This window comes from Pyricularia oryzae, chromosome 7 (assembly GCF_000002495.2).
Source record: "Pyricularia oryzae 70-15 chromosome 7, whole genome shotgun sequence".
In the NCBI taxonomy this organism is placed as follows: Eukaryota; Fungi; Ascomycota; class Sordariomycetes; order Magnaporthales; family Pyriculariaceae; genus Pyricularia; species Pyricularia oryzae.
The window spans coordinates 1,150,193-1,176,398 of NC_017854.1; the positions used below are offsets into that span (position 1 = coordinate 1,150,193).

The window sequence follows — 26,206 nt, forward strand, 5'->3', positions numbered from 1 at the left end:
GAATTAGTAGGGTCGTCAGTAAGCCACGCGGATACATACATAATCGTTGAAAGAGGGACTAGTATTCCTCTTCCTTGAATCGAAAAAGGAGACGCCAACGGTTCCGTCATAAGTGGAACAACTCGCCCACAACTGCCATGATCAATACCACTGTGTCTGTCAGTAAAGCGAAAAGAAAAGCAAATAAACTTTTCTGCTGTTTTTTTTTCTCTTTCTTTCTTTCTTCTGGACCCCATGAGCGAGCACGGGGATGGCACACACGAAGACCGTCATTGCCAGTAAAAAGCAAGTAATCAAGCAACAAAAAACTGCAAAAAAGGCAAGCGCTTTCCCGTTTACAGACCCGTAATAATAGCGACGCCGACCATCAGGACGACAAAGCTGGCGGAGCCCGGACGCGTGAGGAAGTGGCCCTCTGAGGCAGGAGGGCTGGAAGGCCTCGCCGCCGCACCGCCGGAGCTGACACTTCCCTGGCTGGTAGTAGCGCCGCCGGGCATCAATACGCTGGAGGTTGGGGGTTGATATGTTAGAGTTTGTTTCATTTTCCGCTTTCTGCACCAAAAAAAAGAAAGAAAACAAAAAACTTACTTGTCGATAACGTGGACGACACCATTGGAGATGAGAACATCGGGAGTGACGACCTTGGCGTTGCCGACCATGACCTCGCCGTTCTTGATTCTGACCGTCACCTCCTGACCGTTGACCGTCTTGACCTTCTGTCCATCCTTGAGATCGGTGCTGTAGGCCACGGTTCCGTTCACCACGTGGTAGGTCAGGACGGCCGAGAGCTGCTCAACCGACAGGGTGGAGGAGGTGGAGGAGAGCTTGGCAAATGCCGAGTCGGCCGGGGCGAAAATGGTAACATCCTTGAGCTCCTCGACCGTCTTGACCAGGTTGGCCTTGGTCAGGGACTCGGCGAGCGACTTGAGGTCGAGCTTGGTCAAAGCCGGCGCAGCGGCGGGCGGAAGAGTCAAGACGGAGTCGATCACGTGGATCACACCGCCGTCGAAAGCAATGTTCTGGAGGGGTCTTGTGTCAGCCAAATGCCACAGAAAAGTGATATCTGATATACATAGGTATATATATATATATATATATATATATATATATATATATATATATATCGCCGAAAAGAGTGGGGGGTTTTCCGAGGCATGTTAAAACAGGGTGGGCATGATCATCTCTCTGCCCAAGTCTGCCAGTCCCCCAAGACTCAAAATTAATAACTTACTGCCTCAGTGACCTTGCTCATCTTTTGCAAACCGCTCTTGAACTCAACGGTCTGGCCAGCAGCCTTGCCCTCGACCTTCTGTCCACCCATGACCTGGGCGTAGGTGGCGTTGGTGAGCAGGGTGGGCAGGAACTTGGCCTCCTTGGTGAAGGCATCGCCGCGGTAGGTGCCGTTGATGACGTGGTAGCTGAGGATGGCCGGGACCAGGCCAGAGTCCTTTTGGATGGCAGCGGCGTTGGCCGAGTCCGAAGTGAGCGCTGTGATGGCCTCGTTGTTGGGCGCCAGGATGGTGATGTTCTTGGCGCTCCCCAGGGTGGACACCAGCGCGGGCTGCGTCGACAGCAGGTTGTTCAGCGCAGAGACGGACTCGTGCTTGCTGAGCACCTCTGTCAGAGACTGAGCCGCTGCGCAAGCGGCGAAGAGAGCGGAGACGGTAATAGTAAATTTCATCTTGCCGGGTTCTCAACGGTTGTTGGTGTCAGAGGTAGACGTTGAAAGAGAGACGAAGAGATGGATGGGATGTTGCGGATGAAGTGATATAGAAAAGTTTGAGGGAGAGGCAGCACCAATCTCTTGCTTTTTTAAGGTTTGGAGCGTGGTTCTTCTCAAAGGGCAGAGTTTACACAGGAAGGGAACTCGAGTCTATTTGTACTCGAGATCTTGTTCTGTGTTCAGATGACCCCGTCATGGAGTCGATGTCTTGTCGTGGAAGGGGTCGCCCACCCAACAAAGTTGCCCAAAACGGGAAGATGTCCAAGTTGCAATGCCGCGACCTTTTCCAACCTCCCAAGGGGGACAGGGGGAGGGTTAAACCGTATCGAGCCATTGCGAGGCCGGAAGGCTGTCGATGATGAGATCAGACGGCGATGCCAATGATACCGCCGTGCCAATATCGAATCGGGGGATGCCCCTGATGTGCTGAAAAACCCTGTTTCCACATGCGCATGCCTTCTACCGGAATTGAGGGACATGGGTGTTAGGATATTGCGGAGCTAGACATTTAATTTTTTGTTTGTTTCTCCCTCTCTCTTTTTTTTCCCCCCTCTTGTTGTTCCTGCCTTACTGCATAGTATTTGCTGTCTTTTCAAGTTCTCGACTAGTTTATTCACACTGTAGCACCACCCCCCCTTTTTTGACCAAAGAGGCAGGTTGGCCCACCGCACTACAGTAAATGGTAATATAGTCTTGTTTTCTGGGAGCTGTGTACGATTAGAATACAACAAGACCCATGGTCACTTTAAGCCTCCAAGTTCCATCTCCCAAGATGCTTACATAGTAGTATGAAAGAATATCCAACGCACCCTTTCCCCAAATCATGAGAATACATACGCATAGCCACCAACCACTTTTCGTGTTTGATTTTACGTGCATGCTAGCAAAGCCTCAAAAAAGTCTATGACGTCAAGAGTAGTCAAAAATCTCCCGAGAAGAAAACAAAAGTTCACAAGTCGTTATGTATCCGAGAGCTCGCCAAAACATTAAAGTCGTCCATCTCGCATCGCACAAGCGAGAGGCCGGAGGCTTTTGGAGGTTGCCTGTTTTTAGTATATGAATGGCTCTAACCAATGCCCTTGATGCGATCCTGAAGGACTATCCCGGCACTGCCACGTCCAGTTTTTGATCGCATGTAACGCCATGGGGCCCCGTCGGCCGAGAGCACAATTGGGCGGACGAATACCCGTGACGAGATATTTTGCTGGCTGACCAATTGGAACATCTGCTTTCCCGCATCCCTTCCGATCTTTCGAGAAGCTTTCAAGTGCAGTTCCCCGCACAGACTTTTGCTAGCGCGTTGCGAAGAAGAGCTACCCTTGCTGCCAAGCATGTACTATGTTTCTTAATGCCCAGGTGCCTAACCGGCTTGGACCTTGGCAGCTTGGTGACTTTTGTTGCCTAATCCCCGGTAACCTCAATGACCCGACCTCCGACCATCAAGAAGCACTTTTTTTTTTTTTTTTTTTTTTTTTTTTTGCAATATCGTGAGCAGGGCCGCAACCAAACGCTCAAGACTCTGTACGTCAATCTGAGTTTTGGCTTGTGATCTGATAGAAGAACAGCAAATAAACAAAGAGAGCGTGAAAATTACAATACTCAAAAGGAGGGACGGCAGCCCGAAAAGCATCCGGCTGGAGCACATGTCATGTGCCGGCAAGTCTTCCTCGTCTTGCGATGATCGGCAATTAAACAAAACCGATTTCCCGACCTACCAGCAGATACCGCACCGTAGAAAAGATATACTTCAAAAAGTCCCCGCTGGTAGGGGACCGAACCATTGCTGCGCCTCCATTGGTGTGGTGTGTACCGTGTATGTACAAAGTATGCGTAGATTCAGACATTTTGGGCGGCTAGGATGTGCTGCCCGCTGCACACACAGGCACACCCTCACACCATAAAATGATATAAAAAGCGAAAGCGGTAGTTGTTCTTGCAATTTAAGCCCCTCAGTAAAAGAAAACCCAACCTTGTGTTATGTCACAGGTATTATTGGTACGGTACCTATACCGTTTTTGCCGCATCACTTGGCTTCAACATCAGCAAAGTTACCGCACACTTATTTTTTTGCCATGTGGACAGATGGAAACACCCATAGAGCACTCCAAGTACTGACTCTCAGAGACGGCCGTGGCAACCCAGTGTTCAATTGTATTTCCGTCTAAACAAACATCCCGAAACACCTGAGATCGAATTGATCTGCCTGAATTGGCCAGTCAACAAACCCAATTGCTGTGGAAAATGAGCTGAAGAAGTTGTTCAAGGGACTGTCGCAAAGACCATGACGAAATTGGCCAATCAAAACCGCCTAGAGTCATGTTCGCTGGAATGGTAAAAATAGTCAAAGTTCTCGTCTTCAATGGAGAAACAGACTCTACTGTGGTATGACAATGAATCGAGCGAACCCTTGGGCGGACAAGGGCAAGTTTTTGTATAGAATGTGGCAGGTAGTAGTAGGCATGCAGTACTGAAGCGCGACGAGAATGCGTCAAAGCTTTTATCTCCTTTCGCTTTTGTCACAGTGGATACTGCTCTCAACACAGAACTGGGGCAAGCCTTAGCTTTACGAGGGTGACAAGGGCGACTGGAGGGGAAAAAAAAAGAAAACGAATAATCCACTAGCCGGTCAGTCATGAAGTTTCTCCCATCCCTTGACTTGTACATAGTATGAAGCGAATGCTCACCTGGGCCAGACTGTGGCTGCGCTGATGGCATGGATGCTTCTGTGACGTCCTGCCAAAGCTTTTTTCCCGGTAGAGAGCAACTGCCAAATGTCATGACAGCCTTGTGTCCATGATTCAGTAATCTTAAAGACATGATAAAAAAGGGAAATAGGGGTCAGTATCCAATGGTTTACTACGTAGGCACATAGTCCGGGGACCGGTTTGACTTTGCCATTCATTGATATCATGGCTCCAAGAGAAGGTATGAGCGGCCGTCGCGCAGATGTGCGAACGCCTTCTGGGTGCCGACGGGACCTCACTTGATCGTCTTATAATGCCTGGCGGCGCGTTGCAGAAAACGTTTGCACTAGCAACGCCAACCCTTCTCTGGCGAACGCCAACTTGACGCAGGGCGCTAGCATGAGTAAGCTCCTGACTCTGAACCGAGAACGGCAACAAAAATGTCGTAATGGATAACCGAATACGTACTCCGTTTGTTCAAGTCACGTCCGGCTTACCCGAGTCCTTGTTGTCCACAACTCAGAACATACTTCGTTGTGTGATTATAGCTAGTATGGTGTGACGATGAAAGAAAAAAAAATGTATGGAATAAATCACTATGTAGACGACACGCCCCGGATGTTGGTGTGATGACAGTTGAGCTTCTGGATGAATGGAGGGGGGGGGGGATCAGCAAAAGAGGACGAAGAGGGGAGAAAAGAAAACAGTGAGGAAAAAAAAAAAAAAAAAAAAACTTCTGTCAGAGATGGGAGGATAAAGCTGGGCTAGATTGGTTCTGGATCTAGATTAGTGTCCAGACTTGCCCGGTGTTTCCTCGTCAGGCTGAGAAAGCAGGGACGATCCAAGCATAAATGACAAGGTGAGTTGCAGGGACGTTGTGCAAAAAAAAAAAGTATGTGTGTTGGTGCGAGATTTCTCCGATAATTGCACGGATAATTCACCGCAACTTTGAACAAAGATAATTCGGGTGGTTTAAGGTAGCCAAGTAGCTAGCTCAGTTAGGTAGGTATTACGTTAGACACAGTATAGCTAGACGGTAGGCCTTACTTCTTTACGTATCGCTGTGCGACCGAGGCGAGCAAAGTGAGGTCTGCCAAAGAACCCACCTTGTGAAAGTGCTTTTGTCGGCCCGTCCCATAATTCAACCACGTGACTTCGCGTGAACTTTGCGTTCACGTCAGCTTCAATGTCACCAAAAAAGCTAGTGCTGCCAGGGGCAAAATCAACTCAACGCATTTCATCTTTTTACCCGTTCTTTGTTTGTCTCCTTACCTTAACCTACATAGGTAAAGGCACCTTACGTAAAAGCCGACCTGTTTCCTAAAATTCGTTGGCCGCACATTAAAAGTGTTTTTGTCTTTTTTTTTTCCTTTTTCTGAGCTTCTTGCGGACTCCTCCAAAGCAATATCCGGACCTAGTATTTCCTTTTTTGTCGATGCTTCCAATTCATGTCCATCCGAACGAAGCGGAACATCTTGGTCTGCTTCAACCCGGTCGGGACTCTATACAAGCCGAGGCCCATATCTGCTGCAGACTACACCGCTCTGGCCCGCAAATGTGGCATCAGTGATCTGGACGGGGCGAAGCTCGAACGAACCTTGGCGGATGCAATTATCCATTTTACTTTTGATGAAACCCGCAGCGATGCGGCTGCAGAGGGTCACCAATTCCTGAGACCTGGAGGTTATTCGTGGTGGAGAAATGTTTGTTGATACCAACCCACCAACAAATTTCTAGCGCTTGTCTCTTTTTGTCATCTAACATGTTTTAGGTTGTCAACTATGCCGTCAAGCGTGCTCTGCTTCCCGGACAGGGCCTACCTGCTGATCTGATTCCCAAGATATTGGCGCTTGTATCCCCCGCCGAGGGATTCACTCTCGGCGAGCAGGACCTCCAGAAATCCTTGTGGCGACTGAAGAGGACTTTTAACCCTAGTAAGTCGTCCGGAAGCAGCTCGTTCGTCGACAAGCTGGTCGTCGGGGTCACCGAGAACACGAGGCACCCAAGGAACCTGGAGCGCACCTCAAGGGTGCTCTCTGCCCTGGGCGTAAGTGTCGCCCCTCTCCGCTATCATCACTACGCGGGCCTCCACACCAATTATGGTGCTCATGGCGACATTCCCGACGAGCTGTATCAGTGGGAGCAAAGAAAAGCAGCCCAAAGGGCTCTGGAGGACTCGGTCCGCCGCCGCAGCCTGCGTTTCGGTAGCAACTGGAGCTCCCTGATTCGCCCATACGATCTTGATTTCGTTTGCGCCACGCGCAACTTTGCCAGCGGCGACCCGACGCCGTCGCTGCATGCTGCAGAACGTCTGACGGCAATGATGGTCACCAACAAGTCGCCATGGAGACTGCCCTGGGCCGAGTCGCAGATCAACCGCCGCGACGGAGATTGGCTCAAGTTTTACGTGGTGAACAACAGCAACAAAGACACCCGGGATATCATAGATTCGGGCTGGACTCCGGTTCTCCTGGAGGACAATTCGAACACAGTTCGAAGCGCTCCCGGCGTGACCCCACGGCGGCCGGATTGGGAATCCTTGGCAAGGCTCAGCGACGCCAAATTGGACCCTGAGAGTCCTTCTGGCTGCAAGTTGCAGACGTACCGCGTCGGCAGCGTGGACGAACTGTCAAGATGGCTGTCGGAGGAGATGCGGCCGAAGAAATTCGTCCTCGGTCGGGGCGCGGTCGATACCAAGGGTTATAAAGCCCTCGAAGATGCTGACATGGAACCCACCGTGTCAGGCTGGACGGCAGAGGATATCCTGAAGAAGGCGTTTGATCAGAGGCTTAAAAGACGTACAGCCAGCCAAGCAAAACCAAGTGCAAAAGACCGAATCATCACACTGTTAGACTCAATGATGAAGCGGCGTTTCTCACCAGACATAAGCCCCCGCACTGACGTGGTGGACGAGACGACTCCGGATGTCCCAGCCCAGCGGGAACGACCCCAGGAGGATGATGTACTTCAGCGACTAGTCAAGATATCCAAGACGGAAAAATCCCGAAAATAAAATATGGGAGCTTATACTGGCTCTAAAATATTGAGTCAGTAAAACGTGCTCAGAATAACCGCACCTGCCATGCGGGCGCGTTGAGGTGGCCACCACCAAATGTATTATTTTTTAGACGTATACCCCCCAATCAGTTCACTCAATTCTTGAGTACATCACAATGTACACTCTTCCAAATTAATCGGGGAGCAACAATTGGCAGCTCATAACAACCAGGGCTGGAGTGTCGCGGTTCAATCTATTGTCGACTTGCCAGCAGAGTCGGCAATTCTCGACGAGATCCAGGCGTTATTGGTGACGTCTACAAGAACGGGGCCGGTGCTAGGTGGAGGTGCACTACTCGGTTGTTGGTAACCGTCAGTCGTAGGCCTCTGCTGTGGGGATGTAGGAGGAAGTTGGGATGGCGATTCAAAGGTATCTTGGGGTATGTCTGCATCTGTTGCACGTGTCTGGTCCCTATCACGCGGGAGTTAATGATTGGTGTTTCAGGCGGCTGACCTGTACGGGATCGTCTGATATAACAGGACAATCGATAGGGCTGTTATCGAAGGACTGGTCAGATGGTAGGTCTGAACTGTCTACCCCCTTCCTTTTCTTGCCCTTTGGCTTGGTCCACCTGCTGCTGATGAGGCGTTTTTGGAGGGTGCCGATTTGGATTTCTGCTTGGTGTTGGTGGGTTCGTGCTTCGAAGCAGGCGGTGCGGTGTCTGCGGTATCGAACTCGACTGCTGCTTCATAGGTTGCTTCATTACCGGCTCGTTAGACTTGGACTTTGCTAGCAAGTCCTCCTTGAGTTGTGAATTGGATTTGGACGCTGACTTAGATTTTGGCTGTGGAATTGCTGATGTCATACGGATATGCAACCCGATCATACCCGCCTGAAATTCCAGTGGTGGTGGCAGGATTAGTGATGCCCCAAAGCAATACAGAATCATGTAGTCTCAGTGACCTTTTGAATCTGCTGTAGCTTCATTCCCGGTGCCGACCTCTGAGGTTTCTGCTGACGTGTCTTGGCCTCAACAGTGGTATTGCATGCCTGTCAGTCCCAACGTCCAATGATAACCATGTCAAAGCATCGACTGCCTCATCCATCAAAGGATATCTTTTCACATCTCGGAACTTAATTCGACGGAATTTGGCTGGGTCCGATAAGTGTCAAGAACCGGCAAAAGGAAATGACATCCTCGACGGAACAGTATACTAGTTCTAGACTAGAAGCCAGATTCAGGGGGGGTCCCGCTGGTGTCCTGCACAACACTTCCCTTTGAGGCACGATTATGTGCATAGACATATGCTTTCTTGGTAACAGCACAAGGTCCTTTGTGCCAGCAGGTGTGTTATCCCTTTATCAGGAACAGGTTGGTAAAACAGGGTCCACGCTAGGGTTGAAAATCTGTACCTTTCTGCCACATTTAAAAGCTTTTTAAATGGTATTGTTACAAGTACAGCTGATCGTCACAGCCAAACCATTATGATACATACGATATAGATAACACCGCCCCGATATCCGACAAGCCACCATGTTGTTACATTCTTGATTACAGTCCTCATCGCCTACCGCCCTGTTCCATCTCACGAAGCGCCTTGGCCACCTCAGGATCCATGTCCTCGTCGTCATCAAACTCATCCTCGTTGCTCTCCTTCTTCAGCCTGTCCAGCTCCGACTGCTTGGGCGGCAGTCTGCCCTTCTTGGTTCTCCTCTCGACCTGGTGCTGCCGGGCCTTGTTGGACGCGCCCTCGATGTTGCCCGTCTGGCTCACGTCGAGGTTGATCTTGTCGAGCTGGCTCCTGGCCTGCGCCTGCGCGAGCGCCCGACGCGCCCGCACACCACCATCACCCTTGCCGCCGAGCGGGTTGGCGCGATCATTGAGCACCTCAGTGCCGGGCTTCCCTAGCCTGACCTTGCGGAGCTCACGCTGCCTGGCACCGAGGGCCCACAGGTCACCCCATCGGGCCTTGCGCGCGTCGTGGTACGCCTGCTTTCCGTGGGACTTGGGCACCGTCCAGCGCTCAATGTTCCCGTCCGGGGTGCACACGTCCATGACAACGTGGCCCGTCCGCTTCAGAGGCGGGAGGATGTTGCGCGGGAGGGACAGCATCGACGGTGGTGCCTCACCCTTCTTGCCGTAGCCCTCAAAGGCACGATCCGTCGCCTCTTTGCCCTGCCACGGGCCGCCTGGGGGCGATTTTCTGGTGTTGGTGTCCATGTCGCCGGCGGTGGTGGCTTCGGTGGACGACGACTCTGCAGACTGGCCACCACCGCGGCGCACGGCGAGGTAGCTGTAGTCGACATCCTCGTGGTTCTGATGGACGCCGCCAAGGACCTTTTGGAAGAAGGGCGGGCGGATGAAGCGTTGCGAAAAGTGGCAGAAGTCTCTGCGACCAAAGGTGAAGCCGGGCGTTTGATACATGGGGCATGTCTTGTGGTTAGTGCATGGCGCGATGATCATACCATGCTCACGCACCCTCTCCTTTGCTTCCTTGGTTTGAATATGGTCCTCCACGTCCGCGCCAGTGGACTTGCTAGAGAATGTAGAGCCGGGAGGGACAATGAACTCGTCCAAAAGACGCATGCGCACATCTGCCACAGCCTCGAAACCACGCGGATGTCCCTTCTCCATCACAATCAGGATACCGCCGTCGGGATTCAGCTGGGACCAGAGATTGTCGAGCAAAGCCTCACGCTTGAACTGCTTGTCGAGCGGCATCAGGATGTGGGACATGATGATAACGTCGTACGTCTTCCTCTCCTTGGGCTCAGCCGGTGCATCGATGTGCTTGGAGACGTTCACGGCCGAGTGTAGGTAATCGGGCAACCGAGGAATGAAGGTTGTGTTCTCCAATAGTTGGGAGACTCGATGCCTCAAGAAGTTGCTGCCAACAAGCGCCGTTCTCTTTCCGATGGGAGCCTCGAGGTTGTTCCAGATGCCCTCCGACTGCATCACCCCCCACTCCGCCTCAACAACATGCTGCCAGGCGAGCAGGCCCGCGCCAGCTGCTCCCACATCCAGAACTCGTGGGCCTTTGCCCTCGTTCTTTTGCATCAGTCCGCGAAGCCACTCGGTACCCAACCTCTTACGAACTTCCGATAGTATACTAGTGATGGTGGAGTAGGTAGTTGGCAGGACTGTCGCCATGTAAGCATCGGCCTCGATCTCCGACATGCGGTGATCGGTAGCCCGCAGCGCAACTCCGACCTGCTTTGCGTTCCTCATATTGTACGGCGTACGGGCAGAGTAAGGCAGCCCTGGTCCACCGAACACGGTCTCTGCTGCTTCCTTGACGTGCTTCGGATCCGTCCTCTTCAAGAGCTTTGTGATGGGCTCAATAATGCTCTCCTTGGGGATAAAGATGGTGCTTGGGTTGGTCCTGGATTGCCCCTCAAGGGTCAGCTCGTGGAGGCGGTCGGTTTCTCTGTGCCCCTCATCCCACTGGTCCATCTCACGAGCCTTGTAGGCAGCCGCATCCAGTTCCTCCCCTGCTTGGACGTCCCATGAAAATTCCTTGACCTGCTCGGCCGTTGCACCGTCATCGGACTGCGCCGCCTGAACCATTTCGGCTTCGGCGGCGGCTATTTTAGCATCCTCGTCAAGCAGCGACTGGAGGCTGGCCGCCTCGAAATCGGCCTGGAGTTGAAGAAGGGCCTCATATTGACGCTGATTCTTTGCCACACCCTGCAGATACTTGATGCGTGGGTCGTTGTTGAGGGCCTCGAGGTCGGCCTCGAGGTCGGCATCGGTCTCTTCGCCGGCTTCCGCATCTGCAGCCTCGCGGGTCTTCAGGGCCGGGGTATATTCAACCTCCTCAAGGCCTCCTTGGCCGTCCTCCCGGAGAAGCGCGGGACCTCGGTGTCCTGGCTCGCCGTTGGAATCGACGCCATCTTCTACGGCAATGCTACCAATGCCAATGTCCTCTGGCTCGGTCGCGCGCAACGGGGGTCCAAAGAGCCGCTGGTACACCTGGTATTCCTCCTCATAAAGGAAGTGGGGTGGCAGAGTATCTCCAAAGGTGGCCTTGGTCTCGCGCACGAATTGCTCGATCTCCTCTGGTGTTGCTTCCCCTTCAGGTCGTTCAGGGTATTCTAGGGGTGCATCTTCTGAAGTCGTCTTCTGGGTGTCTGCAGGAGCTGCTTGTTCAGTGGCCGATTGCGAGGGTCCCTGAGAAGATGCTGGCGTTTCTGGCGGTGTCTGGTTCAAGGACCTCGTTGTCGACAAGTTTCTCTGCTGACTGGAGGTAATTCCAATCCTAGTCGCGTGGTATTGTCGAAGCGACGCGGTGCGCATTGAGCTTGGAGCTCTGCGTGCAGCTAGAGGACCAGTGAATCCATATTCGAAGAGGTGAAGCAGGTCCTGCCTGCATTTAGAGCAATGTCCTCTTACTCTGCTAGCTGAAAGCATCTCTACTGCAGCTCCCACATGCAGCTTTGGGTGGGGAATGGGAAGCGTAACAACAACTTTGATTTTTTTTTCTTCAATGGGCTGATGTGAATAAATTGAGGTCGAGTTCCAATGGCAGCACAGTTTGCCGCAGTGGACCTTACAGGGGTCCATGCTGTGAATTGCAGAGCTTCTTATTGGTCCGAGCTCGTACAGCACTCAACAGGGGCATAAATAGCCTATAGAGTAACAAGCCTTCTAGGGCGAGTCTACACGCTCGCACCTCGACTGGCCTGCAATGGAAGTCCCGGAAAACAGCAAATCATATATGCGTAACCGCAAATTTTGTTCATGAAACAATTGATCGGCATCCGCATTAAAATATGAACAAACTGTCAAAAAATGATATTCGTGCATCGCCTCCACCAACGCCAAACGCCCAACAATCCTCGCATTGCCAAGAGGCCAAGAATTCCATTCCATACTCTAATACTCTCATTCGCTTCCCACATCAGCCAGCGTACGAAAAACTGGCTTTGACGCACCTGGTCTGGCCCCCGCTGAGCCTGCAGGCTTGACGTTGGCAGAACGGGCCGGAGGGTTCTTGATGTTGTATTTTGACGACTCCGCGGCTTTGTACGGATCGAACTGTAATCCCGAGTTTTGATCGTTAGCAATCCTGCCATTTGCCCCTAGTATGCCAAGATCCTCGAGCCAGATGCGCCTGGAGAATGCTTGTATGCAGGAGAGTGATTAGTGTCTAGGTAGTTGGATACCACATACAGAGAATAGCGACACAAAGTATAGACCAAAGAACACGATGATCGAGTTGATGATGCTATTCAAGTCCCAGTTCCCTGGCCGTTGAAACTGTCGCGGGCCAGACCTGGTGCCAGATGGTCCACCTCCGCCACCCAGCCTCTGACCGCCACCGGAGAAAGCCGCACCTCCGCCGGTGGCAGGGCCGGCCAGCTTGACTGCCCTCTCAACTGCGGCCGTCAGGGCGGGAGGGTTGGCACCCTTGATGGTCTCGACGACGGATCCACTCTTCAGGATGAGGAATGTGGGCATGGCGCTGACGGCATACTGCTGGGCGATCTCGCGTTGGCTGTCGACGTCGACTTTGCAGAATGTGATCCTATTCGGCTTCGAGTACTTGGTCGAGAGCGATTCGAAAGTCGGCGCAATCATCTTGCATGGACCGCACCAGTCAGCGTAGACTGCCGGGAGAAGGAGGAGACTATTCGTCAGCAGTGCGCCACCAAAAGGAGGGGTCTAGAAATTGGGTTGGTGCTTTTGTGATGTTGAACATACAGTCGGTAATGACAACGCTGGATGAGCTGAGTATCTGGCGCCATTGCGCTGCTGAAGTGACGTGGACGGTCATGGTGTGTTGATGGGCGTTTGTGATGTTGTACTGGGTTTGGTTGCGATTCTGGGGTGCAGGCAGGCAGCTAGCTGTATATGGCCACGATTGCAGTTGGAGAAGGGGAATGGTGGAGGGAGAACATAGGCTGACAGGAATGATGACGGCGCGAATCGCCTCCAACGTCGTTCCGTAATGTGGGTCCCGTTCGATCGGACGTGTTTAGACGCTTATACCAAAATGGAAGGCGGCCATAATTTTGGATATTCTGCCGCAGATTCCCCTCTTCCGCCTTTTTTTTCAAAGCATCGCAAGGATAAGGGTCGGTAAGAGAGAAAGAAGCATCGGGAAAGCGCTCTCATACGCCATTTCTCTCTTTATCTTGTCAACCAAAGAACTTCCTTCACATTCTTTGGTCTCAAACTTAATATCATGCCTCCTCACGAGCAACACCCTTCCAAGGTAAGTTTCAGATGATCACTGTTTCCTGATCAATATAATTGCATATGAAGCAATTCGGACGGACAATGGCCAATTTCTAGATCATAGTCTACGTTTACCTACGATTAAACCCCCTTTTCAATTGGTAGCACCATGAAGCAACAAAGAGCCCCTTACAGAACCATCAATGCAGTACACTGACTCCTTGAAATGCAGAAGCGAAAGCTTGGGAGGTATGGAGATGGTGCGGATCTTAGTGACACCATCACTACGTTCAGACCATCAGCAAGATTTGCGCCTACCGTCCCGAGAGACTGGACCGTCTCCGTGGCCATTCCTAGCAGCATTATTACCGAGTGAGTGGCTGTGGTCTAACACTGAATTTCAGAGTTTAAAAGCAATCGCATGAAGAAAAAATACTAAGCAGCGTATTAGTTGTGCGAGGGATGAGCAGCGCATCAATGCTCCTTCGCGGATAGCACGTGCCTTGGCCGTCTTCTCCATCGACGAGGTTGTCGTTTTTGATGACAGTCCTCATGACTCCCGGCCACCGGCTGTTGATACGGATGCATACACGGGTGACGTTGACCCGGCCCATTACATCTGGCATCTCCTGAACTATATGGAGTGCCCGCCATTTATGCGGAAAACTCTCTTCCCATTGCACCCGAATCTTAGGTTGCAAGGTCTATTTCCCGGTCTTGACATGCCACACCACCCACACAGGGACGAGTGGCTGCCCTACATGGAGGCCATGACGCTTCCTGGAAAGCCCGAAGGCGGAAAGGGGTACGTTTTGTTTGTTACTTCTCGAAGGCCAGAAATCTGCCACCCATATCGCGCCCCGTGATCAAAGGATGCGCCATCATTGGATTTCCCGAGCGCAGTGCTGATGGCAGGCTCTCAATCTCTCACATAATATATTAGTGACAGACATACTGACATTGTCACAGCACTCTCGTTGACATTGGCATGCGCAAGCCGATAACAATTGCGGAATCGATCCCCCCAAAGACAAGGTTGACCCTCCGCTTTCCCGGCGAGTCGTACGACAACGCCGAAGCCGTCGATCCGGCCGCACCTCGTACAGAAGGCGGCTACTACTGGGGCTTCGGCGTGCGCCGCTGTGCATCCCTGTCGGAAGTCCTTACCGAGAGTCCCTTCGAGGGTGGTTACGACCTGAGCATCGGCACGTCCGAGCGCGGCGATGTATCAGCAAACGCATTTCCCCACGGCAAGCCGCCGCCGCAGTTCAAGCACCTCCTTATCGTGCTTGGCGGTCCCCGAGGCCTCGAGTTTGCTGCCATGAACGACCCGCAGCTAAGCGAGATTGGTATAGGCACCGGTCGTGTGAGGGAGGTGTTTGACCACTGGATCAACGTGCTGCCGGACCAAGGGAGCAGGAATATCAAGACGGAGGAGTCTCTGTTCATTGCCCTGACTGATCTTCGACGACTTTGGTACCGTACCTGAGTGTCCAGTTGCAGCTTGCTATAACCAATTTTAACAATGGACTGATCAGTTTTTTTGGCCCTGAACTCAAAATCATGTTTGCCAGCGAACAATGACAATCACACTCTTCACTCATGAAATCATTTATCCATATAGAAGCCACATCCTCAAACGGTTCACAGATGTGATCCTATAACCATTTCCTGCACTATCAAATGGATGTAGTTTGCCATGTGATCAAAGAGCTTGGCTTGGCTCTAGTTGATCGTGAGGTGGGTCACGCCAACCAGGCGGTCCAGGCCACACATGCCCTCTGTGCATCTCAAAAAGCATATCCGCTGATGCTGCAAACCTGAACTACAAACGCAGATCCGTTCCTTGAGAGAAAGAGCAAATCTCCCACATATGTAATACAGTGCTATCAAGATCGTTTTTGGCGGAGGGCTATGTGATCGAGATGTCGCTTTACCCATGTCAGCAGTGGTGAATATATTAACAAACCTGATTTGATCTTTTTTCTTCGTTTTTGAGTTGGTGACTTTCGTTCCCGCCCAAGGTTCCCTGTGAAACCTGTATAGGGTTTAAAGATATGAAGCCGAATACGGTTGGTAAAAACTAATGCTAGGTACGTATCAATTGTTTTAAGAGTCAAGCGTGCACGAGCGGCTCTTCGGGAACTTTCTACCTCTCCATCAACGACGCCTCTCCTATTTCACAATAAAGAAAAGTGACTCTGGGTAGACAAGCGCATCTATGATGTGGAAATGTTGCGGCAACGCTTCGACAAGAAATGGTAAATATATGCCGACTTCATTACTCTGGTAATCCAAGATTCGTTCCTCATATAACCCATCAACCATAACCTCTCGTTTTACAGACCTAGACCCTTGGCGCCTCTAGTCCAACGATACAAGCTCAGTGCCCTCCTTCTTGCCTTGTGCTCCTCCCACTCGGTAGGACTAGAGCCGCGAACGCTGTACAAAGTGCTCCGCAGGACCTTTCGAAAATTCTTTTGAAATTCCGTGGACAGCGTCACGACGCACACCTCGTGGGCTCGAACGATCGTCTCGCAGGCCTGCTCGACCGACTGATTAGGTCCGCCCAGCTGCGGCATGCGGTCGGCAAACAAGAGCAGAATAAAGGAGCCGTGGAGAAGATAGATCCCGAACAGATACGGCATAAAGGTCAACTCCGGGTCGTGCCGCAGGATCCGACTGACAGCTTGCGAAGCAGCTATGGCTGAGGCAGCGCAGTCGTTGAAGCGAGCCGACGTTATCCAGTCGTCGTCATCGTCCAGCATGGAGATGGCGTCCCACTTTCCATGCAGCAGCACATGCAGAACATGAAGGATGTGTGTGCTGTAAGCCATAACCAGCTGCAGACGTGACCGGTCACGGACAGAAGAGGAGCGGTGTTGTCGCCGATCCGGGGGCGTATTACCTGCAGAGCCGGCAGAGAAAGGTGGCGGTCCGGAAGGTGTTGTCGACTGAGTTGTAGGTCCGGGCTCGACTTTAGCCACACCATCTTGGGCGCTGCTGCCGTTCTGGCTCCCAGTTGATACTGGCCTGGTGCCGTCTACAATTCCCGTCACGAGATCCTTGATATGTGGTCCAGGGGTACTGGCTACAGGGACCGAGGTGGATGCCACAGTAGAGCCGCCGATAACGCCACCACCACCAGCGGCTGTCGCCGACAGATAGTCTGATCCAATTGGGTCGGCTGCAGGGGCCAACGGCTCTGCATCGAGGGCCAGCCGGTCGAGGCTCCGCTCACAGGCTGCTAGTTCCTCACTTATAACTGCCACTGCGGGGGAGTCGTCGAGACGGCCGAGTCGCGGGTGCAGCCTTCTGTGATGGACTTCGATAATATCGCCCAGAATTGCCATGAGTGGTAAGAAATACTCAAAAAATCCCGTACCAGTTACCACTGTAGGCGGACCAATAACCCTTTCTGGCATTGAAGCGTGTGGGATCGTATCAAGTTCCTCCCAGACTGTTTCCGGAAGAGGAGCTATTCGTTTTGTCAGATAGGTCAGCATCTGTCTCGTGGGACTGGTATTCATGACAAACGAGGAAGGTATGTATGTCCGTACACCCGAGGGCAACATTCTTGGGATACTTACTATACAGCTCGCAGTATGAATCCGGGATATACAAAGCGCTGTTGAAGGAAAGCGCCAAATGCCTGTCCAAGCAGTAGATGAGCCAGAAGACGCGCCTACGCTCCTCTCTCGCTTCGGCCCCTGACAAGGACGTGTCGTCCTCGTGTTCTCGCCGGCAGGAGCACAGGGGGTTGGCGCAAGGGCTCACTGAGGCTGAACAGCGTTCATCCTCTCGATGGAGCCCTAGAGCTAGGGCCAGTCTGATGGCTTTGTTCCACCATTTGAAGCAGTCGGACTTGAAATCGCCCCCGGATACAGCAATTGACAGTAGGACAAACGTGAGTACATCATCAATAACACCCCCAGGCTCATTAGTGGCTGTGGTCGTTGGCAAGTGATCGCTAGCTCGCAAGGATGGACCATCGCCGCCGTTCAGATTACGAAAATATTCGGCGTAGTGGGTTTGCGACTGGTCGTTTTCCACCCGCAGTCCACCTGGGCTCAAACAATACGTCAGTCATCGCATCCTCAACCTTTCGGCATAATGCAACATACCGTGGATCCGCCTCCATCTGTCGGGGTCGCGCCGAGAAATAAGCGAAGTAGAGAGCTCGTATAGCGCGTTGGTGATCTTGCTTCGGGATCCAGGAACATGGAGAAGTACAATGTCGGCTGTCTGAGCAGCGCACCAAAGCATGGTCGCAAGGAGTGCAGGGGTAGTGGGTCGGGGGTTTGTTGGGTGTAGTAAGGACTTCTTGCGAAATATGCGCGTCAAGATGTAGGGACTAGCACAGCGAAAGAGAGAGCTGCCGGGTTCGGTTAAGTAGACGTCAAGTAGATCGCATGCAACGCTGGCGGGTATAATATCTGCAATATACGGAAGTACCGGCATCAGACACGCATATCGACAGTCGGCACTCGGCGCTTTGTATAGCGACGAGACTCGTTGGATCTCGGGGAAACCTCCACCAGACGTCGCGCCACCTGGGTCGGCCACAGAACCAATTCTAACTCGGCCATTCGCGACACCAGTCACAGTACTGAAAGAGCCACGGCCATTGGCGTGACGTTGGCTACTATGGCTGCCTTCGCGCCCGGACTGATGACCCATGTTGCCAAGAGCGGATGGGCTCTCGACGCCGAAAGAGACGCTGGGACGATGGGAGCTGCCGTAACCACCAGTGACGCTTCCGTTGGCCGGAGACGGATAGCCCATGCTCTCGTCAGAAGCAATACCTTCCCTGGTACTGCCTGTCGGTGCACCGTGCACACTACCTGCATGATGGCCCCCTCCCATAGGGGGAAAAGCTCCACCTGGAGAGGTGCCGGCCTGCTGATGAGCAAGACGTGATAGGGTCGGCGACGACTGCTGGTGTTGGTGTGCATTCGTTGATGGACTTGTAGCCATCATACCTGAATGATCCATGGCTGCTGTCGAGTCCAAAACACTCGCCAGCTGCATCTGAACATTCACGCCCGCGCCGTAAGCCGTACTTGACGACGGGAGAGATGTTTGGTACGCCGACCGATGGCCTGAGCTGTTTGCTGACAAAGGCACATGTGATATTCCGGGAAGTGATTGATGGGTACTTCCGGTAGACGGGCTTGGTAGCGCTTCACGTGGGCCTGATAGGCCCTGGCTATGCGCACTATGATTACTGTGGCTGCTATGTAATCTAGGGCCTCCACTGACAGGAATTGAGGGTTCGCTATAACTTTGGGCACGTTGAGAATGAGCGAAATACTGCGCTGTATGTCCTGATGACCCTGGGGAAGGAGGAACGTGCCCAATCTCCGAGGTGGTATTAGGACCATGGGTGGCGCTGCTCAGAGCTGGTTGTGAATTACTTTGTAGACCACCAGCATGAAAGGTTGTTGTGGGTGAGGTCGTTGAGGTGTTTCCTGCCACACCTTGAGCAGGCACGCCGCCACCATCTCCAAATCTGGTCCTTGAGTGGTTTGCACCTGAGTGGTGAGGTTGTTGGTGAGTAGTCGTGTCGTCTTGGCGGTTCTCGTATTTATGGACCGGTTTGTTATGACTATCGGCAGTTCTTTTTGAAGGCAGGTCGCGGCCATCACTACTAATAGAGATGGGGGCCCGCCCTCTCTTCTTGACCTCACGATTATAGCGACAGGTATAACCGTAGTCTGGTCGATTAGAGCACAAGGTTACTAAAAGATGCCTTGAAGATAACAAGCATAGCAACCAGCTGTCACAAGCCAAGGAGATTATGGAAAGCAAGAATCACTGGGAAATTTCCCATAGAACATACCTACACATCGACGGCTAAAGTTAAAACGTCAGTATCAGAACATCGGCCTTTGGGTTAGCGCCTTGTTTGGCCCAACCGAGCTGGGAAGGGCAAATTTTAAAAATTGCAGGATGGGATGATTGTATGGGTATGTATGTTTGGTTGCATAAGCCAAAGGGGAAATGCAGAGGGGCACAAATCAGGTGTTCCATACCAAGGACACTCGCCGTTGCATCTGGTTCGTGAATTGCTGCACTTGTCGCAGGCACGGCGCGTCCTTTTTCTTGGACGCGCATGTTCCGACAGGTCCTCGTCTGGCACATCGTCCGGCTGTGGGGAGTCGACTGCCATATGTGTATGCACATGTGAATGTGTGTGCGCGTGCGTCTCCAACGGGCGACTGTCAATCTCCATCGTGTCGAGAAAGGAATAAAAAAAGCGCGCCTCGCTTTCCCAGCGGCTGAGATGCTGGAAAAAACTTGAGATCCCGTTGCTTGATGGATTTGTGCGTCCCGTCTTGCCGTCCGACCTCAGTTGTCTGGCTACTACCGTCCCAGAGTTGTGATTGTCCGTGTCACGGATTGGAATTCCAGCAGACAAGAGACGCTCGGGAAGTCGGTAGCAGACATCTGGCGATGGGGGTTCAAGCTGGGCAGGACGGTGTTATCGAAGGGGGTTGTGGTCCGGTCTGTACAGCAAGACCGTAGAATCTCTGATCTCTCTCTCTTCTGTGGGTCTGGCACAGCGCCGTGAAAGGACGGTAGAGAAAGAAAAAGAGAGAAGACGTGGCCAGACACGAAGAGACAGACCGAATGGCGCGCCTAGATTAGATCGAAAGGAGAACTTTTTAGCTCATCTTTGGCAGATGGCCAGACCTCTAGTTATCGCGAGCAAGTCCGATTTTGTCAAGGTAAAAAAAAACAAAAGACCAGAAACGTTCCCCGATTCTAGTTCTAGATTCTAGTGAAGTGGGAGGTATGGCGAAATTGCCGGACAGTCCGCCGGTAGGGTTTGTTTCGTCTTCGCAAAAAAGCTCCCTCCATGAGCCTGGGATCGCTTCCGTCACAACAAGGAGCAGGGGACATCCTTCTACCCGGTGTTTACCATGGGGAGCAGTCAATGAGCATTTTAGTACGTTACTTTACTATGTAAACAGCAGTGCGTGCTAAAAGTGCATGACCGTTTAGTTTTTGTCGGCAACGAGCTTTCGGCACCCTCGAATTTCCCCCAGAGCATGGGTTTTCCCCGCACTTGCAGGGGAACCTGGGTCTTGCTGGGCAATGTTCCCACGCTGGTGGCAATCCAATGCGACTGCCACTTGGGTCTAGCACTACAGTAGACTAGTTCAGCAAGGGTGTTGTTGGATGATTGATCGGGCGGTTAGGCGGTACTGTAGGCAGGAATCGATGTGTCGACAAGTCTGGCAGTTTGTAGTTTCCTTTGCATGGCCTTTTTGTTCTAGCGCATCGCGTTGACCACCCTGAATAATGGAAATTTGATTACTAAACCGACCTGGACTGTCCTTCTACCGGAAGGCGATCAATTTTGTCCACTGTACACTACGTGGTATGGTCTATACTATTAATTTGCTCTTGACCCAGATTATTCGAGATCCAGTCAGTGGGGCGGAGCTGAGCTGGACCAAGGTAAACGTTGGCTGTCATGACTCTACTTCGTACATCATTTTCCCCAGGAATTAGGTAGGCACGTACCTACCTATACCTACCTAGGTACCTACCTAGGTACACTAACTATTATCAACCATTGTCAATTGCTTACTGGCACTTCACTTGCTTTCATATTGGTCAGGTGGGTTAAAAAGAAATCGAGAGTTGACATCAACTGAAATTAACCCATCTGCTCATCATAGCCGTGGTGGTAACATAAGGTATTAACTCGAGTCTAGCCGAACACATTTTTGTATCTTCCTGGGTATGGAGTACATTTGATTATTCTAACCAGTCGGACAACCCATATTTTCAGCTACCTCCCGTCCTCACCTAACCAAGTGTAGCAAAAGTTCCATCAGGTACCCTGTTGCATGACGTTGAGTTCGATGATATGACAGTTACTAAAACCTTAAAAAAATTTACCTACCAGGCCCTTTTGGACACCCGAAAGCTTCCCCACCAGATGCATTTCAGCATGGAGCTGCCTACCTACTTTACTTCGTACAATTTACTGTACAGTACAGTACAGACAGACAGTACACGGAAATGTTCGAGACGCTCAGCCACAAAGGGATGATCGCTTGAGCAGGCTTCCAAAATTCCTCCTCTTTAAGCTCGCTTAATGCTGCCTCTCAACACTTTGCAGCTTCCAATTAACTAACTGACTTCTTGGCAGTTAATGACAATTCATAGTTGCGGACCTCCGAGCGTCTTGGCTTTCACATCACATGCCTCCTCCCCTTTGCCTTTCGGTTCTACAACCACACAAGTACCTAGGCTCCTGTTACACCATTGACGGGCGTGACTCGGCACCCGCAAAGTGTGTCCAATGTTTGGAGTCTTGGCGAGTTATCAATTCGTCTCAACTGTATTTCTCCTCTTCCCTTTTTTACTGCTAGAATAGTAAGTATTCTTCTTCTGTAGTTGTTCGTTTCCTCACTATTCCCATGTCTGTACAAGTGGGTAATCTTCCAAAACACCTAATCCCAACTATCAAATCATCTGACCCCGCTACCTTTTCTACTTTGTTATTATTATTCATTTTATCGTCGCGTCCTTTTCTCTTTTCATTCATATCTGGAGGCTTGCTCCAAAACAGGTAATAGGCTCGTCAGGTCCCCCCAGGTCCAGGTAGTCAAACCGATAATCCCGCTCGGGTACCTCCGAGGCTGGCCGTGGAGGATCAGGCAGGAAAAACGTGGGCGAGGCGGCACGGAACATTCCGTCATCTTCTCTTCCGTCCAGACCAAGCCCGAACAGGGACTCGTCCCTGGTGACGTCGTCGTCGTCGCCCATGACGCTCGAGGGCGTCTCCAATTTCAGCACGTTTGCCGTCGAGACCTCATCGGCGCCCCTGCTGCTGCTTCGTCTGTTGCTGACGTACGACCCAGAGCGAGGCGACGGTGGCGATTTCCTGGTTGCCGCCAGTTTCCGGATCATCTTGAGCGTCGGTCGGTGCATTACTATCGACTCGAGGATCGGCAGCCAGTCGGCGACGGACTTGGACCGATCGTCCCGGCCATCCCTGGTCCGTTTTCCTGTCGATTGGCCCCTGGACTCGTGGCTTCCGCCCCCAAAGTGCGATTCGCCCAGGACCAGGCTGAAGACGTCACTCAGACACCTGCTCTGCGGCCAGTGCCTCGCAAGCGCCGAGAGCGACGCGCTACACGCGCTGATGGCCTGTGCAAGGTCGCCATCCTCCCTGAGCGACCTCGATCCTGGCTCTTGACTACGGTGCAGAAGTGACACGCCACACTTGAACTGGGCAATCAGCGCCAGCCATGATCGTTCACTCCCGGCGGCGGCTGTTGATCGCTGGAGATGTCTGAAGAGAAGACATGCCTGTCTGGTGCTATCCCGCGTTATTTGAATCTTGTCAAGCGCAAGGTTCGATTTTTGGTCGGTCGGGGCTGTTGCATCTGGTCCGTCGTGTTCACCATCACCCGCGCTTCCAACCGAGCTTTGGGGTGTCACGGCGACCGTGATGCTATTGCAGTTTCCATCTTCGCCGACGGTGTCGTCGCCTTGGCTGACATTTGGAGTGCTGGCGCCATTTTGATGAAGCTCGCTGCCGAAGAGTGTCGCCAAACCGACATGGTATGTAAGTTGCAACCATTCTGCAGCTGGAAACTTTTGCCTGCACAATTCACCCCAGTCCTGAATCTCATTCAAAAGTTTCGTCTCCTCCTCGAGGCTCCTCTGCTGGCATAGTCTGAATCCCAAGGCTTTGCTCTGCAGTCTCAAGCCCTTGACGTACATGAGAGCCGTATCTTCTTCACCATTGTACAACTCCGCTGTGATGTGGCCGTCCGATACCGATGGTGGAAGGTCAAAGGTAGTGCTGACAACACGGTCGAGGGCATATGCAGACCAGAAGACCCTACGGCGAAGCTGGATCTTGTCATCTCCGTGGCCTGCCCGGTAGCTGTTCCCAAAAGTCTCGTTTTCTTTGGCTTCGTCTTCTTCCGCAGCGTGGAGTCCAGCCAACACGCAGTAGCGCATAGTTGCGCCCGCTATGCTCACCAGCCGCTCTGTGGACGGAGAGTGCAGGGCGTGCATTGCCAGCAGCAAGTGTGCTTGGACGTGCAGGATGCGGTCAGGTTGAGCAAAGACGTGGCTCAGGTGGCGCGTCACGGCGAGCCTGTAGAAGGCCAGGTGGCTCTGTTGGCCGTTGAGCAGCATGCCGATGCTGTACACCATGTTGGTGAAGAAGCCCACCCAGAGATCTTGGGATCTCTGCAGCGGGTCTTTGAGGCTTTCGAGATCCAGGAATGCGTAACGTGAGTGGATTCGGGTGCGGTAGACTTCGAACAGACCCATCTCTGTTGTTCGGTCTATGTTCATGGTAAGCTGGTGAGGTTGCTGCTGCTGCTGGGGGTTACCATGATATCTGTTACCATCCGGCCTGGCAAAAGTCGCCAGCAAACCAATCGCCGGGGCGCTTCCAGACAAGCTGCTGCCAGGCCGTTGGGTGTAATCTTGACCGGCAAACCCGCTTGGGGAGCCTGAGAACTGAAGGGGTTGCCCAGACCCTCCGGCACGAGCCTGGAACGCACCCATCGAAGCATTGGGTGAGCCGTGGCATGAGTACACGCTCGGGGACGCCCCGTGGTTGGGCGGGCTGTTGGTGCTGGTGAAGGTGCCATCCGGGGAGGGCACACCTCTGTAGTAGCCGCTGTGGCTTGGATTCCTGGTAGGCTTCTGGTTAGGCTGCCACTGCTGAGCCAGTATCTGCGCCTTTTCGAGCTTGGCGACGCGCTCCTCGAGGGATGAGATGTCAACCGGAGAAGGCAGTGCCATTTGCGTATATGGCATGGTGCTAATGGTAGGGGTTGCGCGAGCGTCAGCAACAAGGTACCGTTTGGCGGAGACAAGCACACAAATCAAGAGTTGGAGCTTTTACCCTAGACCGAGTCGAGGCACAACCTCATGGCACGTCTCTCCTGATTTGCTGCAGTTTGTACAGGGTCTCTGTTCGTCGCATTTTTGCTGAAAATCCGGCCAGGTCAGTTCACGTACTGTCATGATGCAACAACTACAGAGCATAGGGAGAGCAGATGACCTGGGTCTAGTTTCGGGGCTGTTGCGCCGGCTTACCTTTCTCCTTCGACACCTTCCGCATGCCAGGGTCTTTTGGCGTTTTGCAGGACGCTCTTCTGGCGGAGTTGCCATGGATTCGTAAGATGCTGGGGGTGGCGAGGCAGACATTGCGGGTTGGTCGCGGTGAGGCTGGGATATCTTGAAGAATAGACACCTTGAAACGGTTTAAAGCAATCCAGTCGTTGCAGACCCCAATGGCTATGTGTCGATGCTTCCAATGTTTATTTTACCAACGTTCTGTTCGTCTTACACAGGTACAGTAGGAAACACATTGGCCCTTCAAACTGGTGAAAGTGGTATGTAGAACCCAGAAAAAAAAAAGTAAAAACCCAGAACTTGACAATAAACCAAGAAGAGTCACGAAACCCCTCTAAACAAACCAGAAATCCGCCCCCGGGGGTAAACCTCGCAGAAATGGAAACAACCGGGCGGGCATGACGGCACTCTTCCTTTTTCCCTCGTCGCGCGCGCGCAAGGAAACGTAACAATCCAATCCCCACGACAAGCAAGCACCCCCAAAATACAAGTGTACCCCCACTTTGCATCAGTCTCCCCTCATCCACTGCTCCCTTGCCCAGGGGTCCAGTTTGGAGCCCATTTTCTCCAAAGAAAATTTGGTTGGTTAATTGGAAAGATGGGGTGGGAAGATAATAAAAACAGGTACTTGTTAATACTTTACGATATGCAAGGCAAGGCATGCGCAAGCCCCATCCCAGTTCGCCCCCCTCTCTCTCTCTCTCTTTAACTTAGCAAAATAGGTGCTTGGTACGTTCACTATTCCATCGTCTCTGGGGCCGGCTTATCTGCGGCCTGTCCAATTGGGAACTTGGAAATTATTTCCAAGCCGGACTGGTCTCCGCCCTTCTGCCTGACCTTTGCCCCGGGACGGGTCTCCGCCGGGGGGCAGGTTGTTGACCTACACAATTTGCCCCAGCCACCCCCCAGAATAAGCACAAAGTGGATGAGGAGGAGCTTTGCTTGCTATCACCCCCACACAACTGTCTGGCGCTCGGGGACCAGAGCCCGGCCATCGTTAAAGAGAGAACTTAAGCTACACCAAGACGCCGGCACCCGGCAATTGGCCGGTACCGCGGGTGTTTTACTATGTAATACATTACAACTTTTTGAACATTACCATCTCTGACGCCGAGTCCCGTGTGTCGTGAATAATTTGGTATCTGATGACTTCCCCCTTTTTATTCTTTTGGTTTTGGGTTTCTATCTCATCTCTGCCCTGCAGTTCGTCTCAAAATACCAAAGTAACACCGGAATGGTTCGAGAAGCCGTTGTTCTCAAAGGCAAAGACTAGCGCTCTGGTGGTTGCGCTAGTCCCATCCTCAATTTGGGCAATCAACGAAAACCCCCACAGAATGGCCGAGTCGATGGGACAGGACGAGGGGTTCTGAAGAAAACACCCGTCGGAAAATGACTCGTTTATATGGGGATGACCTGGGGTTTGGGTAAACGTCTTGGCAAGCAGCATGCAGTTGATAGGTTCAATGTGGTAGGTTACCGTCGTTTGAAGGGAA

General features: G+C 52.3%; 7 protein-coding genes across 7 annotated transcripts; 2 read left to right on the plus strand and 5 right to left on the minus strand.

Moving 5' to 3' along the window:
* Nucleotides 1–7: 7 nt before the first annotated feature.
* On the minus strand, nt 8–2,087 carry MGG_02884 (beta-Ig-H3/Fasciclin). The gene is made up of 3 exons (XM_003720798.1): nt 1,232–2,087; nt 589–1,019; nt 8–504 (listed from the first exon to the last, which is right to left on the minus strand). Exons 1-3 carry the CDS (start codon nt 1,679–1,681, stop codon nt 336–338), a joined length of 1,050 nt encoding a protein of 349 aa, XP_003720846.1. The 5' UTR covers nt 1,682–2,087; the 3' UTR covers nt 8–335.
* Nucleotides 2,088–2,789: 702 nt separating this feature from the next.
* On the minus strand, nt 2,790–3,628 carry MGG_17941 (uncharacterized protein; the record flags this gene model as incomplete). The annotated part of the gene is made up of 2 exons (XM_003720799.1): nt 3,439–3,628; nt 2,790–2,972 (listed from the first exon to the last, which is right to left on the minus strand). The coding sequence occupies exons 1-2, from the start codon at nt 3,565–3,567 to the stop codon at nt 2,790–2,792; spliced, it is 312 nt and encodes a 103-aa protein (XP_003720847.1). The 5' UTR covers nt 3,568–3,628.
* A 2,011-nt stretch (nt 3,629–5,639) lies between these two features.
* MGG_02882 (uncharacterized protein) lies at nt 5,640–8,398 on the plus strand. The gene is made up of 3 exons (XM_003720800.1): nt 5,640–6,110; nt 6,179–7,844; nt 7,945–8,398. Exons 1-2 carry the CDS (start codon nt 5,856–5,858, stop codon nt 7,418–7,420), a joined length of 1,497 nt encoding a protein of 498 aa, XP_003720848.1. The 5' UTR covers nt 5,640–5,855; the 3' UTR covers nt 7,421–7,844; nt 7,945–8,398.
* Nucleotides 8,399–8,966: 568 nt separating this feature from the next.
* Nucleotides 8,967–13,182, minus strand: MGG_17942 (uncharacterized protein; the record flags this gene model as incomplete). Its single annotated transcript, XM_003720801.1, has 5 exons — nt 8,967–11,772; nt 12,079–12,088; nt 12,341–12,443; nt 12,579–13,015; nt 13,110–13,182. 5 exons carry the CDS (start codon nt 13,180–13,182, stop codon nt 8,967–8,969), a joined length of 3,429 nt encoding a protein of 1,142 aa, XP_003720849.1.
* Nucleotides 13,183–13,472: 290 nt separating this feature from the next.
* Nucleotides 13,473–15,284, plus strand: MGG_02881 (deoxyribose-phosphate aldolase 2). Its single transcript, XM_003720802.1, has 4 exons — nt 13,473–13,623; nt 13,819–13,958; nt 14,038–14,391; nt 14,556–15,284. Exons 1-4 carry the CDS (start codon nt 13,594–13,596, stop codon nt 15,073–15,075), a joined length of 1,044 nt encoding a protein of 347 aa, XP_003720850.1. The 5' UTR covers nt 13,473–13,593; the 3' UTR covers nt 15,076–15,284.
* Nucleotides 15,285–15,662: 378 nt separating this feature from the next.
* MGG_02880 (transcriptional activator xlnR) lies at nt 15,663–20,594 on the minus strand. Its single transcript, XM_003720803.1, has 5 exons — nt 19,622–20,594; nt 19,429–19,442; nt 17,711–19,303; nt 17,177–17,650; nt 15,663–17,064 (listed from the first exon to the last, which is right to left on the minus strand). The coding sequence occupies exons 1-5, from the start codon at nt 19,819–19,821 to the stop codon at nt 15,926–15,928; spliced, it is 3,420 nt and encodes a 1,139-aa protein (XP_003720851.1). The 5' UTR covers nt 19,822–20,594; the 3' UTR covers nt 15,663–15,925.
* An 864-nt stretch (nt 20,595–21,458) lies between these two features.
* Nucleotides 21,459–25,337, minus strand: MGG_02879 (uncharacterized protein). The gene is made up of 3 exons (XM_003720804.1): nt 24,675–25,337; nt 24,481–24,566; nt 21,459–24,396 (listed from the first exon to the last, which is right to left on the minus strand). Exons 1-3 carry the CDS (start codon nt 24,783–24,785, stop codon nt 22,149–22,151), a joined length of 2,445 nt encoding a protein of 814 aa, XP_003720852.1. The 5' UTR covers nt 24,786–25,337; the 3' UTR covers nt 21,459–22,148.
* Nucleotides 25,338–26,206: the final 869 nt, after the last annotated feature.